General features: G+C 37.7%; 1 protein-coding gene and 1 pseudogene across 1 annotated transcript; one reads left to right on the top strand and one right to left on the bottom strand.

The window, feature by feature from the left end:
• Positions 1 to 1,434: 1,434 nt before the first annotated feature.
• On the bottom strand, positions 1,435 to 3,010 carry LOC140507295 (vomeronasal type-1 receptor 1-like). Its single transcript, XM_072615415.1, has 2 exons — positions 2,977 to 3,010; positions 1,435 to 2,411 (listed from the first exon to the last, which is right to left on the bottom strand). The coding sequence occupies exons 1-2, from the start codon at positions 3,008 to 3,010 to the stop codon at positions 1,435 to 1,437; spliced, it is 1,011 nt and encodes a 336-aa protein (XP_072471516.1).
• A 7,540-nt stretch (positions 3,011 to 10,550) lies between these two features.
• LOC140508252 (annexin A2 pseudogene) lies at positions 10,551 to 11,551 on the top strand (annotated as a pseudogene).
• The last annotated feature ends 4,370 nt before the right edge of the window (positions 11,552 to 15,921 follow it).

The following is a 15,921-nucleotide window of genomic DNA, read 5'->3' on the forward strand; positions in this document are numbered from 1 at the left end:
GGTACCAAGTTGTGTCTTTTGAAGTCTTAATAACTTGTCATTCCTTCTCATCCTCAATCTTTCTTCTTGTATGTCATTAGACCACAGGAAAGAAAAATATAATTTTCTGCAGATAGTCATTTAAAGAACACAAAGAGTATTCGCAATATACTTACTCTACATGACAAGAAATGCACAGAAGAGCTGATTTTTGTTGCTTCTATGAAGATTAATACTGCTTGTATCTAATGAAGCATTTTCTCTCTATTTTGGGGTAGAAAGTACTTTCATTATGACCAATCCACTTCGCTAGAACTCAGGGAAATACAAGGAGTTTAGGGAGGGAGAACAGAGGCCATTGAGCAGATATGGGAGACTAATTTACATTGTTCAGTTCTACCTTAACCACATCACCTAGACTGATGAGACAGTGTGTGTGTGTGTGTGTGTGTCTGTGTGTGTGCATGTGTGTGTGTGTGTGTGCGTGCATATGTGTGTGTGTGTGTGAGAGTGTCCCCACAGTGTCTGAAGCCAAATTTGATTTTAGGAAAATGAGTTTCCCTGATGTCAGTCCTAGGGCTCTGTGCACTGCACCACCTGGCTACAGTCAATAATAATTTTGTTATTTTTAATTTATTTCACTGGTGTCCAACTCCCTGCCACCCCATTTGTTGTTTTGTTGGTAAAGATTTATTTAGAGTGAATAACCATTTCCTTCTCCAACCAATTTTATAGATGAGCAAATGAGGCCAACAAAGTTAAGGAACCTACCCAGGATCACACTATTAGTGTCTGTGACTGGATTTAAACTCAGGCTGATAAGCCTTCCTTACTTCAGGTCTGGCACTCTAACCACTGAAGCGTCACTTAACTGTTCAGTACTTCGCTTATTGCACATTAAATTCATGCCTTCCGTGAATGTCAGTGTCATGCTTCATCTTTACCATTCGTAGCTTGGGGAATATAATTTTGTGATTAAAATTTTAAATCTTTCAACAAGATTTCTCTCTAATGTTGTTATGATTTCATCAATTCTACTTCCAATTCTGCATCAGTTCATAGAGGTCTTCTAAGTCACTTCTTAACGTTTTGCTTTTTCTTATGAGGCAATAATATTCTAATATCACAACATATTACAATTTCTTTAGCCCTTCCAAAATAAGATGACACCCCAGTAGTTTACAATGTTGTGAATATTGTTGTCCATAGAGATTCTTTTCTTTTTTTCTCTGATTTCTGTGAGGTTTTTCTCTGATTTCTGTGATATTCAAGGATACTACAGATTTCAAAAGAAATAAAAGTCCCAACCATCAGCAACTTGAGATGATTCTGTGACACTACTGTCTACAATCCTAAGCCAGCTCCTGCTTCTAAGAAATGGGAAATTAGCCTAATATTTAGAGTCTGACTCATGTCTCATTCGATATGTTGATTGCTTTCCTCTAACTGGAGTTTTCAGAAAGTCATCCTGGGTGGAGATATTAATCTTTTATCAGGGTCAGAATGTGAGGTTTTCCTCCCGCAAAGAGCATAGAGGTACTTGGGAACTTGTGAGTCACTGCTTATGAGCACATAAGGGCTAACAGCTGGGAAACATAAGCCCAGGAAAGCAGATGTATGTGTCAACCAGAATGGGGCCTTTACAACTGACATATATGTTGCCAAGATGCAATTGAGCAAGTAAGAGGAAATAAAGGTGCTCACTAGGAATAGGATAGTTTTGGTGGCCCTGGTCTCAGGGGAGGATCTGGGTGACAGGCAGGTAATGTGACTTTCCTTGATTTGTTTGTGATGCCTATACAGAAGTATCACTAAGTAACCACTGGCAGAGACCATAAGTCCCAAATATATAACATCAATAAAGGAGAGAACGGTTGCTACTAATGATGCACGAAATCCAGAAAGAATTTTATGAGAACAATATCCATGATGCTGTATCTCAGTGATGTTTCTATTTTGACTTGGTCTCTTAATTCCTAGAGGAATATAGCTGGACAAAACCAGGTGAAAAGTCCAACAGAGTAGACTAGAGGGGATGGGGTATTTTTTGGCTCTGACTTTAAGCTCTGCCCAGTTGGAGTTGGCGGGGCTGATGGTGATGGCCTGAAAGACACTCAAGCTGCAGATCATGCTGAGGGAAAGGTCTCGAGCTACTTTGTGAAGGTAGAAAATAATTTTACAGCCAACGTCATCCAGAAAATTCATCATACCCAAAGCTGCCATTGTCTGAGGGATGCCCTTTAACAGAAGCACCAAGCAGTTGACCAAGGCTAACTGAGTGACAATAATGTCTATAGGTCTCATCTTATGTCCACTGAGAAACACAAAGGTGAAGAGACAAATAAGGAAGGAATTCCCGAGTACTCCAAATCCTGTCTGGGAGAAGTAGGCAGTAGTCAGAATTATACCTTTACTTTTCGTGATAGTAGTTTCTTAGTGAGAAGAAATGTCATCAAAGACAGAGCAGCCTAGAGAAAAGCGAAAGTTGATGTTACTTGTGAGCATTGTCTCCTGAATCCCACCCAGCAGATCCTATGGAAAGTGATTCCAACTCACCTTTACAGAAACATTCTCACACTTGGCTTTGGTCTATAGGGCAGGGAAGTTGTCATTAGTGGGGAGATGCTATTCCTTTAACCTCTTCTAATTTAAGTAACAGTTCATGGAGAGTCAAATAATTAGCCCAATAAATGCCCTGACACAGAATGATTCTTTTAACAACTGATCAGGGGTACTAGATGAAAGGAAAAATAAAACCCTGAGAGACCAGATTTCTTGGTAATTAATAATCAGTTTATTAGTTAGGCCAGTTGGTAATCAATAAACTGATCGTCAGTGGAGAGACTGAAAATTTTAATAATGATAATACTTTACTAATAACCCTTGAAAGGACTTCTTTTGACAACTGAATATCATCCCACATTGATCTACATTTATAGAGGGTGTGGACTAAACATCTTCAGCACCTCCTGCTGCTTTATGATAATACTCATTTACCTCCAGCGGTGTAGACAGGGGAATGCACCTCCATCTAGACCACTCTGGTGGTTTTCTGTTTCATGAGCTGGGTTACCCTAACCTCTAATGAAGGGGTTTAATAACAGGGGCTCATTTCCCCAGGGTAAGAACTGTCCCTGACTGGGCTCTGTTTATGCTTTAAACAGAGGTTAAGTATCTTAATTTGGGGTTGCCTCACCTAATATTCAAGAGCATATTGCTTGAGGACTCATGGGTATTCTCCTCAATCAGTTATGTCCTTGAGACCCTGACTATTTTAACAAGAATAAGACTGTAAGGAAAAAAGACTGTATCTCAATTTAATAATTAATTCTTAATATAATATTAAAATGAATTCTCTTAGAGTGATGTGAGCCTTATGGTATTAGGATTATTACAGTAACTCCTCAAAGTTGGTTTGAAGTCACTTTTCTGAATCTGAATAAAATCAATATTAGTGAATTAAGTCAAAAAAAATATTCCTATCATTTTCCTAGTACTGAACTAAGCATGGGGATTAGAAGATATAAGTCAAGCTCTACTTGCCCTCAAGAATTCTAATAAACTAAGAAATAGGACCCTACATAAACATACAAAGGACAAACTGTGTCACTGTGTAGACAGTTGGTTCAGGTCAGGAAGGTTCACTTCAGGCAATCTTACCCACAGAATCACAGTCCTTTGGGGTCCCAGTTTTATCAATTGCAGTGATTGCTTCATGTGGGTGTATTGGAGTGTATTTTCTTTTTTGAATCAATAGAGGCTTCTGCATTCTAAGGATTATTTCTATGTCACCAATGTTCCTCTTACAGCAGCTATTACAAGACCTGACAAATAGTTCGCAGTCAATAGATGCTAAATACATTAAGGATGGCTTGAGGGACAGATCAATGTATTTTTGAGTTTATGAGTTTCTGGCTATAGGAAAGGGAAGGGTAGGGAGAAAGATTATGTATAGCTTTCACATATGTGCCCTTCTCACTCACTCAACCATTATTATAGTTCATCACCTTAGGATCTTTCAAACAAAATATTTAAATTTTTTTCCTCCAATATTTCATGTAATTTTCCCTCTCTCCTTTTCCCTTGCATTAAAAAAAAGAAAATCTTGTTTAAAATATATATGGTCAAGCAATGTAAATTTTGATATCAACCACATCTAAAAATGTATATTTGATTCTGCATCCTAAATTCATTACCCCTGTATGAGAATGAGTTAGTTTTCCAATAACTTTCTAGTAGAACTTCAGTCCTCAAGGCTTTTCCCTCTCCTATATATCCTCCATAAAACCTGGTTAGCATATATCTTTAATGAACTGAACTATCTATGACATTTTCTGGCTACAACATCTTCAATATCTTCTTTTTGCCTGTGGAATAAAACTCAGTCAGTTGTCTTTTAGCCCTGCACATGTCTACACTCAGTCTCTGCCCACATTCTTTTCCATTTTACTTCAATATTCCCTTTCACATACCTCTCTGTTTATATTAAAATGGATTGATCAATTGACAGTTTTTCCAACCCAGAGTAACCTTCTCCTGTTGGTCAATTGTTCTGGAAAATACCATTTGGAGACAGGCCCAGGCCAGCTACTCTTCATTATTTTCCTGGTCTTGAGTCCCAAACTCTGCACTTCACCATTCTTAACCTGCCTTCTCATCCTGGAAGCTCCCTTATCTCCTTTATCCTCCTCACTCTGGCCCTGAAAGTCCCTTCTCTGATTGGTGAAGTACTCTAGAGCCTTCAATGTGAGCAAATGATCTGGCCAGCCACTCTTAATTCCTCTTGTAGTTCTGATTTTGACTTCCTAAATCTTTCCACCATGCCCCTGTGAGAGCCTCCCCCTCCACCCTCGCAACAGTGTAGAAAGAATTTCAAGACAAGAATTTTCTCCTAAGGACTTCACTGGCCCCTCCCCCAAATAGTACTATGCCGTCTGATTGTTTTTTTATTGCTAATGAAATTGTCTAACTTTTTTTAATATTGTCTTTGGCCCATCACTTCTTTGGGATTAAATTATTAACCCACCAATTAATTTTTATTCCTTTTTAAAATGTCCCTCTATTGAATATATTTTTATTGACACAATCAACTAAAGGTATCCTTATATTTCTGCTCTTCTTAATTTTTATGACTATTAAAGGTTCTAATACATGAAACATTTTTGAAAAAAGTGTTATGAGTAGCTTAGAAGTGTGAGTATTCATTTTTAATTCTCTTATGAAGTGAGGGTACTTATTTTTCATTTCCATTCAATAATCATAAGAGGTCAGTAATATCTGCCTCTCCAATTTCCACTCGGGCCTGTAAAATCTTAGTTTTTAATGTCTTTTTTTAAAAAAAGAGAAAGAAGCATTGAGAAATGAAATATTATAGTTTTCTTATTTACTTTTCTCTATAACTGTTTTAATATCTCCTTCTAGTATATGGATGCTCTGAAATTTTGTGCTTGTATATTAAATCTACCTTTTCTGTATTCTCCCCATCACCTTTCCCAGTTTTCTCTTTTACCTGGAAGATGCCAAACCCACCCACTGTGAGGCAGCTTCAAGGCTCTGTGAATTCAGAGTTACAGAGCTGTATGCTCACCACTGGTTGCACAGCCCTTTCCCATATCAGTCACCTAGACAGTTCAAGGTAGAACTGCAATCAAAGTGAGAGACATGTCAGTTCACACCTGGCATGCATCTGAGGATTGGATTTAGGACTGCATGCTAGAGTCAGAATGAAAGAGGTTCTGGTCTCTCTATCTACATGATGGATCCCAGCTGTTACTTCAGAATTAGAGTGACAGAATGGTTAGCCCACCCTTTATTAACAGTCTCTGCCATAGTCACTAGCTAGTGGACAGAATTCATGACCTTGAATTACTGTGCTTTCTTTTTATATTTCCTAATCTTCATTCTGTCTGGCCAATTGAGATATTTTTTATAATGGTAATGAGGAGAAGTGCCACTTCTCCATATTTGTTGGTTTCCTACTGAAGAAAGTTAATTGAAAGTTAAGCTCAGGGGCTATCTTGTACAAAAGTCTCTTCCTTACCCTGCTCCCCCACCCCATTGTTCTCATCAGACTCCCTCTTGTCTTGCTTTGTTTACTCATTCAACAAGCACTGGTTCTCTAATCACTGTTGGCAAAGAATGGAGATGATAAATTAAGAGCAAAAGAGTAAACTTGAGGAGGAGGTAGTGCCGTGAAAAGTAAGGGTACAGTAGATCAAGCATCAACTGATGAAGAACACTATTGTATTACTTCTGTGTCTTATGCTGCACTGACTCAATTTCTCTGTTTATACAGATTGGATTCAATTTTTGAGATATTGACAGGTGTGTCAAAATGAAGTAGACAGGAGTTCCTGCAATTGGAGACAGATGAGTCCAAATCTAGCTTCAGGCAGTTCCGAACTGTGAACCTGGACAAGTCATTTATACTTTGCCTCAGTTTCTTCAGCTTGAGCAGTGAGCAAAGGAGGAGGCTCTAAGTTGGGCTCTGAAAAGGGAAAGGAAATTCACTTTTCTTGGATTTTCAACACAATCAGATCCTTCCTTTAGGTTTACTTACTTGCTCCCATATTGCAGAAAATATGTAGCACGTTCTGTCTCCCTTTCCCGTCTTAAAGAGTACTTTCTCCCTTTGTATAGATACTCCACATGTCTGAGACTGAAATATAGAAAGATACTCACCAGGCTGTTCTCAGCTTCTGGTCTGTCAAGCATGGTGGTAAAAATCAATGGGTGAGTGGGTGGGATGTGTAAAGCCAGGGCCCTAGTTAAAGGGTCTTGATTCCTGGGGAGGATCTGCCCCCTCCCATTCTCTTCCCATTAGGGAACTGTGTTTATCCCATCAATAGATTGTGGGCAGAGGGAGCCAGGGGATGGTCCAGGAGAAGAGAAATTTTAGCCCCCATGCAAATTACCATCAGCAATTACTTTAATTATTAAAAACTCCCTAATGGAAATTAATTATGGATAAAGAGAAATGACAAATGAACAACCAGGAAGAGGTGGGCAAGAAACTTTTCTGAACCTTGTGGGAAGAGCATGAGAATGTCAGACCTGATCACACAAAGAAGGTGAAGATGGTAGGGAATATGCCTGAGAAATGAAGGCCTCTATGCCTCTTTCAGGAACCCAGCTTCAGTCAGTTAGTTCCATAATGCCTTGAGTATTGGACTTCGAGTTAGAAAGACCTGAGTTCAGGTCTTGTCTCAGACCTTGGCTAGTTATGTGACCCTGGCGCAAGTTGCTTAAACTTTTCCAACCTCAGTTTTCTCATTTCACTGGGTTGTTCTGAAAGCTAAAAGATATAACAAGGGTAGAATACTTTTAAAATACTCAAGCAGTATAAAAAACAATAGCTTCTAAGGGCTTGAGGTTATGAGAGAAAGTCACTGACCTCAATGATTATTTGCTAGCCATAATTAATACATTGGTTATTAATTACCCAGAAATTAGGCATTCGTTTCATTTTCTGAATGAGTGTTGTCTCAGACAAACTAAGCTTTAGGAAAGACCTTAGCTTAAAAAGGCCAACATCTTCCATTGAATCCAGGGCCATTTCCAGTTTTCCTGATCTATGCCTTGCTGCTGGACTCAAATGACTCTAGAGGAGAGAGTGAGGCTGATGACTTTGCACAGCCCTGCCTCACTGAAGTCCAGTTCACTTGCAAGTCAAGATATTGCCCTGCTGGTGTCATTGGTCCTTTTCAAAAATGGAAGCTAAACACCAACTAGCTATTAAGCGTTTGAGATCCCACTTTTTGCTCCTAGGTCCCAATACCTCTCTCAGAGTTCATTTTAAATCCTATTCCAGATGGCCAGGAGAAAACCTCAGATCTTGGCAACTAGTCCCATTACTTCCTGACAAGCAGAGGGAGAAGAAATGGAAGTAGTGCCAAATTTTAAATTCTTGAGGTCGAAGATCATTGTAGATTGTCACTAAAGGCACAAAATTGTAAGGTAAACCTTGGAGATAAATCGATGGCAAATCTGGACATCATATTAAAAAGTAGAAATATCACCTTGCCAAAAAAGATTCATGTAATCAAAATAATGGTTTTGTAGTAGCAATATGTGACTATGAAAGTTGAACTATAAGGAAAACGGAGCACTGAAAAATCAATGCTTTTGAATTATGGTGCTAGAGAAAATGTTTGAGAGTGCCTTGGACATCTTGGAAATCGCATCAGGTAATAGTAAAAGAAATTAATTCAAGCTATTCACCTGAAGGTCAAATACTCATTACTTTGGCCACATTGATAAAGATGTTCATGTTGGAAAAGACTGAAGGAAAAAGGCGAAGGGGATTGCAGAGGATAGGAGTTATAGATTGTGTCATGGAAACTATACGCATGAACTTGGAAAGACTTCAAAAGATAGTGGAGCAGAAGAAGAATGAATACATAGAAGTATGCATAGAATAATTTTCATATGAATACTTGTTTGTGTCTAGTGGTAGCTATCTTTAGACAGGAGGATGGAGGGAGAACATAAAAGAATTTACATGATAGCTTTATTATGTATTTAGAAGGCATAAAAAGTTTTACCTAATGGATTTGAAATTATCTCTGCAATCATCTTTTTTATTATGTTATGGAAATATTTGTTTTATTTCATAATTTGAAAAACTAAATTTAAAAGTATATACAATACCTTATTAACATTAAAATTATCGATAGGAATTTCAAATAAATACTTATATATTTATTCATATATATGTAAACATATGAATATAACAAAATGATAAATTACAAATAGCATTATGAATAATTATTAGTATTCGTAATATTCTTGTTTAAGTTTCTAAAATTAAAGTTTCTTTAAAATAAACAACAACTAAATATAAAATATCGCAATATGTTATGCCATAAGAATCGAAAATAAATAATAGAACAAAATATAAAATAAAAAATCTTTTCAAATTCAAAGAAAAAGAAAAAGCTCAGTGTACAAAGTCTTACATTTTGTTCCAGTTTCTCATGATTTGAACATCTTATTTTAGCTGAATATGACAGTTGTGAATACCACAATATGGGTACAATTCTCCTCCTGTAGGCAGCAATATGCTTATTTAAATAAATATTTAGTCAGTCATCCAAAAATGTCTTAACTTCCCATCACCCTTTATTTCCACCTTTTCTCTCAGACTCAAAGAGACTCTTTCCCAAAGATATAGCCAATATACTTTCTTTACTGGTGGGAGGACTTAAATGTATCAGATGATGACAGAAGAGAGGATAGTGTGTCTGTCAGTACAAGTGGAGTCTGATGGGTATGTGTTTCTCATCCTCATCCTCAAGGGGAGGGCAGTTAGAAATGAAGATAAACTGCCTGAAAGAGGATCCCGTTGTGTGGCAGATTGGTTCAGGTCAGAATAGTACCTCAGGTTCAGAAGTGGACTGAAGCAGTACACTCCTAATTCACAGAAGAGCCACTAACAAGCTTATTTAGCCAAACGAGGGGAAGGACAGTTAGAGCAGGGAAAGACTATTCATCAAGAACTCAATGTGGATTCAGCTGAGCCCAGCTCTCCTCGCCTGGTGCTGGTTATGTTACTGGTCTATACTCGGAAGCTTGAGGAAGGAACTTCAGTGCTTTATGTCCTATCCGGTTTTGTTCTGAGGTGACCAGAAAGCTAAGTCAAGGGCCTGAAGCTTCATCTTCCGGATCATTTAAATGTTGGAGCAAAGGCAAAACTGACTCATTACAAATAGGGTGGACTCATTGGACATTCCTTCAACCATAGGTAGCATGATAATGGGACCATTCTCAGAAGAGGTGAGGCTTGAGGGTTGGTTGTACCATGGAGCAGTACCAGGCAGTAGGTGTTTAAGGTATTCAGGGAAGACTAGAACCTCTGTTGTGAAAACTTGCTGAGCCCTTTACAGGGCTGCTCATCCTCCTTTGGAATCCACCTTCATGCAACTTTCACCTGTTACTCCAAGAAGCTCTCTCTCCTTTCTTCTCTGATCTCCTCTGCTCTCCTCTTCCCCTACCTGAGGGTGTTCTGCCCAAAGGAAGGCAAATTTTGATGGCTGAAAGCTACCTACTCAACTTGGGGTTTACTGGCTAGATTTCTTTCTCTAAGACAAAGCCTTAAACCCAGTTTTCTCTGGAGTTCATAGATTGAACAAAAATAGGTCCCTGCCCAAGCACCACATAATTTTTATTTTTTGGACCCTCCTGGCTCATAGTGAATGGAAATGGTAACTGTATTTTTTGGCCAGAAACCTTGGGGATCTTTCTGTCCCAGTGTGATTTTATTTCTTTTCTTTTCTTTACTGATTAAAGGTGCCATCCCTTCACTCACTCCTTAAAGAGGTCTACTCACTGAACGGGTGTTACCTCACTCTTAGTGAGGACCTGACAAGGCCTTGAAAACAGTAAAATATTTCATAATTCATATTATTATAGCAGTGCAGAAGTGCCAGGGTATTGCAACAAGATTCATTATATTAAAAAATATACGGCTTTACTTGCCCTGTTTATGGAAATTTGCTTTGAAAGAAAGGAGCAAAGACCTGAAGCCCAACTACCTCCTTTCTGCCTCAGTGCTTGGCACAGCTTCTTTCAAGATGTCTACAATCCATGAAACTTTGTGCAAGCTCAGTTTGAAGGATGATCATTCTATACCTTCAAGTGCATATGACTCCATCAAGGCTTATAACAACTTTCATGCGGAGGGGGATGCTATAAACAATGAGGCAGCCAGCAAGAAGTCACCATCATCAACATTTTGACAGATCACAGCAATGAACAGAGGCAGGACATTTCCTTCACTTATCACAGAAGTATCAGAAAGGAACTTTCATCAGCACTGAACTCTGTCTTATCTGTCCAGGAGGAGGCAGTGATTTTGGGCCTTTTGAAGACACCTTCTCAGTATGATGCTTCAGAGGTGAAAACCTCCATGCAGGTCTGGGTACTGATGAAGATTCCCTCATTGAGATCAACTGCCCACAGACAAACCAGGAGCTCTATGAAATTAGCAAAGTCTACAGAGAAATGTACAAGACAGAGGTGGAGGACATTATTTCAGAAACACCTGAATTTATTCAGAAATATCAAATTGATGGTTGCCCTGGGAAAGGGAAAACAACCAGAGGATGGCTCTGTCATTGATTATGAGTGAATTGACCAAAATGCTTGGGAATTCTGTGATGCAGGAGTGAAGAGGAAGGGAAATAATATCCCTAAATGGATAAATATTGCGACTGAGAGGAGTGTGTGCCACCTCCAGAAAGTATTTGAAATGTACAAGAGTTACAACTCTTATCACATGCTGGAAAGTATTAAAAAAGAAGTTAAAGGAGACCTTGAAAACATCTTCCTCAACCTGGTCCAGTACATTCAGGACAGGACCCTGTATTTTGCTGACTGAGTTTATGATTCCACGAAGGGCAGGGGAATCCACATCAAGGTCCTGAGCAGGATTATGGTCTCCCACAGTGAGGTGGACATGCTGAAAATTAGATCTGATTTCAAGAACTATGGAAAATCTCTGTATTATTTCACCCAACAAGACACAAAAGATTACCAGAAGGCACTCCTGTATCTCTGTGGAGAAGATGACTAAAATTCCTGTGGAAAGAAATGACCAAAGCAGTTGTAATAGCCAGAAACAATGCTTCCTGCTCTTCCCCCTTGTAATTTTAGAAAATCAACTTGTGGGAACTTGCAACAGTAACTCATAATATTCTTTATTAGAGTGATGTTATTTGCTTTCTTGTACTTTTTTAGTCATGTACACATTGTCTTTACTCAAGTTTTCTCCTTACCCAAAGGAATTCCAAGGGAATAGAAGTGAAATCTCTGGTGGAAAACACTTGACTTCTTGTTTCATGTGTCTTCAAGATAAACTGAATTTTTACTTTAAAAAAGAAAAGAAAAGAAAGGAGGAAGCAAGGACATGACTATAGCAGCCTCAAAACTGGTCCTCTGGGTCAAAGCCTAAAAGAACAGAATGACTCAACACAGGAATAGTAGTAAGATACAGCCTCCTAAATTCTGTTTGATATCAGGTAAGAATTGTGTTTACTGCTTGGAACAGCCATTTATTATAGAAAAGTTCCACGTCATTCAGAGGACATCTTAGCTAGGTGTCAGGATTGATCACATTCCTGTTCAAAAAGAAACAGTCCAATAGGGCAACTGAGTCAAGAGAACCATACTTTAGGCCACTCTAACGCCATCGTCTCCACCTTTCTCAGGGACTAATAACTATTTGCAGCAGTTCTCAAGCCACATTCCCTTTGAGCACCTAGTGGCATATCTCTCAAATGGTGGATCACTGACTTAATGATCGTTCAAGCAATTATGCCTGAGTTAAAAACTCAGAATAAATCACACTAGATTATCATGGGATTTCACTTTAAATAATAGAATTTCATTAATTGTATCTTAGCGCTGGTTACAGTTAATAATAAGTTATTGTTGTTGCAATACGTTAATTAGTAATAAATGTTTACCAGACCTTGCACATGGAGAAAAAAAATATCCCTCAACACTTTTGTCTTGTTTTTCCCCAGAGTAATCTTATCCTAGTGTAAAATTCAATCATGAGAAATCAAGAAAACAATTACAATTTGCAATACCACATAGAGAGTGTGTATATGATCATTCACTCAAAAAAGAAAAAAAAAGGTCAGCAGAAAAACATTGGCTAATTACTGTGCAGGTCCAGACTAACACATTTCCATTTCTCACCGTATTGTATATCAAGCGCTTAGGCAAAATTAAATCTCTAAGACTGAAATCAGTTAAGACTAAATTAGTTTAAAGTTAAATTTCAATATATGTCATTCCAAGTATAACTTCATGATTATACTCTCAAATCATCACATAAATCGTTGCTATACCATAAACAAACTTATAAATCCTCCCCCTGCCCCTTTGCCAAAGAGTGCTTCAATTGAGAAAGAGGATCCCATTTTTCTCAGGAAACCAATTCAGTTCTTTTACAGGCTTACAGGATTTTATGACCTTGCCCAAGCCCATGATCTCAAGAAACCTGGCAGATTTTTTTAAAGGAGATTTAAAGGTCCTTTTCTTTCTACTTTTTTGCACACAGTAAGCAATTATCAATTTCCCTTTTAATATTTACCAAGTTAAATACTTGATAGATTTTAGCATGACAATAGCCTATGATGATTTAATTAATAATTTTGCACTAACCAAATGAAAAGAGTCAAAGTTCTAAATGATACAATTGCATAATCTTTTTAATAGCATTTCTTATGCAATGATTGTCCAGTATTTATAATGCAAGAAAATCTAGAAACACCATAACATTAAAAATATCATGAATTTAAAGGATAAAGCAAAACTTGTTGCTAGTCAGATGTCACCAAATCTGTAAAATGCATTTCTAAATTATCCTACATAAAAAACCATTCATTTTTTCACATTGGTCACCTTATGCTAAACACACCTAAAACCCAGTATACTACTTAATTAAAGAAAAGCATTAATGTTTATAAAGTGCTTACCATATGTCAGACCAGGTAGTAAGCATTTGACAATCATATGATTCTTTCAACCACTGTGAGAGATGGGTGCCATTTTTATCCCTTTCACACATTAGTAAACAAAGGTGAGGTGATTTGCTTAAAATGATAGAGCCAACAAATTAACAGAGATTAAATTTTTAACCCACATTTTTCTCAATGCTTGTTCTTTCAGCATTTTGCCTTAATGACAAACCATATTGTAAGTTTCAAGGAAAACCTTTACCACATCAAATCCGGATTTACAATTAAACACAATCTTAAATTTACAAAAGGTGATGGACTATTTACTCCCAGTATTTCACATTGTAGGTCCTGCTGTCTTAGTTAATCTATTGCCAACTATTTAAAGTGGCACTCTCATCTTTTAAGGTTTTTTAAGGTTATTGAGCATTTTATATTCTTCACATACAAGCCAAACCATACTCTTCTAATGGTCCTTGAAGGAAAGAATTGCTAGTGACATTTCTAATTTACTCAAACATTAAGTTCTATTATATGATTCACAGAAGTAACAAAAAGTATTTTTTTCCTAAATACATTTCACTTAAATTCAAGTGGCTCCCTTAAATGAGCTTCTATTTCAAGGAAAAGAAGCAAGAAAATGTGTAAAAATTTAGAATTATAAACTTCTTTGAAATTTAGCCCAAACTACCTACTCCTTCCTTAACCTGAGGTTTTATTCTGTTGAGTAGTTCTCAGGAGTCTAAACTCCTGTGGAACAGGGTGGGAATGTCGATTCACATTTTCCCTTGCTTTGTCCATTCTTTTTTATGCATCTCTGGTTAGTCTCCTAAATTCATCTATACCCTTCTTATGCAACTTAAGGCAGAAAACAAAGAACTCTTGGCTTCTTGTTCTTTGGTCAGTAAGTCATGTCAGACTTTTCATGACCCCATTTTTCATTTTCTTGGCAAAGATATTGGAGTAGCTTGCATTTCCCCCTTCAGCTCAAAATTGAGGAAAACAGGGTTAAATGACTTACCCAGGGTTAGTTACACAGCTAAAAAGTGTCTGAGGCCGGATTAGAATTCAGAAAGATAAGTCTTCTGAAGTTCAAGCCCAGTATTTTATCCACTGAACCACCTAGCTGCCCTCTGCTTATACTTCTTTAGGAGAATTTTCACTCCTCTTACAGGTAAAAAAAATCTTACTAGAGAGGGCTCAAAGAAGGGTTCCCTGGGAGAATATAGTTAGTAACTAGCCTCTCTCGCCATTTTTCTCCTCCCACCAATTATGCCTGTAGAATTTTTTTAAATAAGTAAACAGGTGCATAATTGAAATTAGATGTATCCTTCTAATGAAACTTATTTTCTTTTTAGCCGTTTTCTCATTTACACAAACTTTTCCATTTTCTGTGAATCAGGAAAAAGTTGGTCATAGGCAGGTAGTTCCTAAGTGCCAGAACTATTTAAAACGCAGGTTGATCTCTAAGTTTTGGAATTGTACTGATACTATATTCAAAGGACCTTCTTTCTAAGCCTAACTTTCCTCCATTAGCTTAAAAACAATAAATCTATCATCCTCCAGGGGAAAAATGATAAAAGATCCATGGAACTTTAACAGCTATGTTCTCAATTTCCTAAAAACAAATTCTAAAGAATGTTAACTGAAGACTTACAAGAATGTTTTAGCATTTCTAAAAACATTCAAACTACAATTTGGAATTCAGAACAAAGAACTTACATTTTAGTCACAAATTCATTTTCAGATTAGTTTATGTCATAAATTTCTGGAAATTGAGAGAAAGAACTTGCCCCCTTATCAGTGACGTTTTCTGTGTTTTCATTTGGCCACAGCTAGAAAACAGAGAGAGCTTGGTTTCTGTTTTTTTTTCGTTTTACTCTCACTCTTTGGTCTGATGAGGCTCTAGGAAAAGCTAGTTTGACTTTCAAATATCGATAATATTATAAGAAAGACACAGAGAATCACTTCCTAGCAAAGTCTTCTGCCTTAACCCTCAGTTGAGATTCATGAGGATTAGCTGCTTAAGCTGTTTCCAAACTCCATCCTTCTAGACTCTGGGCCAAAGCACATACTAACAGACACAGATCCATGTCTTGAGTGGTACATAAAATGAATGTAAGTGAGGCAAAGTGGCACAAAATCATAAGTTTCACCCTCTCTTCTGGAGTCCAGTGGCAGGCCAAAATCAGGATGACTGGTGATGGTCCAGGATATAGAGTGTGACCTTGGCATCTTTGAAGTCTGACCTAATGCCAAGCACTGCACAGTGCCTGCTTCAGCTTCCTTCATGCCCTTTCTTAAAAATTCTTCTCATCCACCCATCCCTCCAAGCACTAATATGCTTGGGACAGACATCTTCCTAACTCACTGACAGGTTTGAGGTCTGTCATTTCTGTTGAACCTGAGTTATCCCATTTGCCTGGATGGTTTTACTGATTGTGCAGCTGCTGTGCATGCTACACTTCTTGGAACC

This window comes from Notamacropus eugenii, chromosome 5 (genome assembly GCF_028372415.1).
Source record: "Notamacropus eugenii isolate mMacEug1 chromosome 5, mMacEug1.pri_v2, whole genome shotgun sequence".
Taxonomy (NCBI): Eukaryota; Metazoa; Chordata; class Mammalia; order Diprotodontia; family Macropodidae; genus Notamacropus; species Notamacropus eugenii.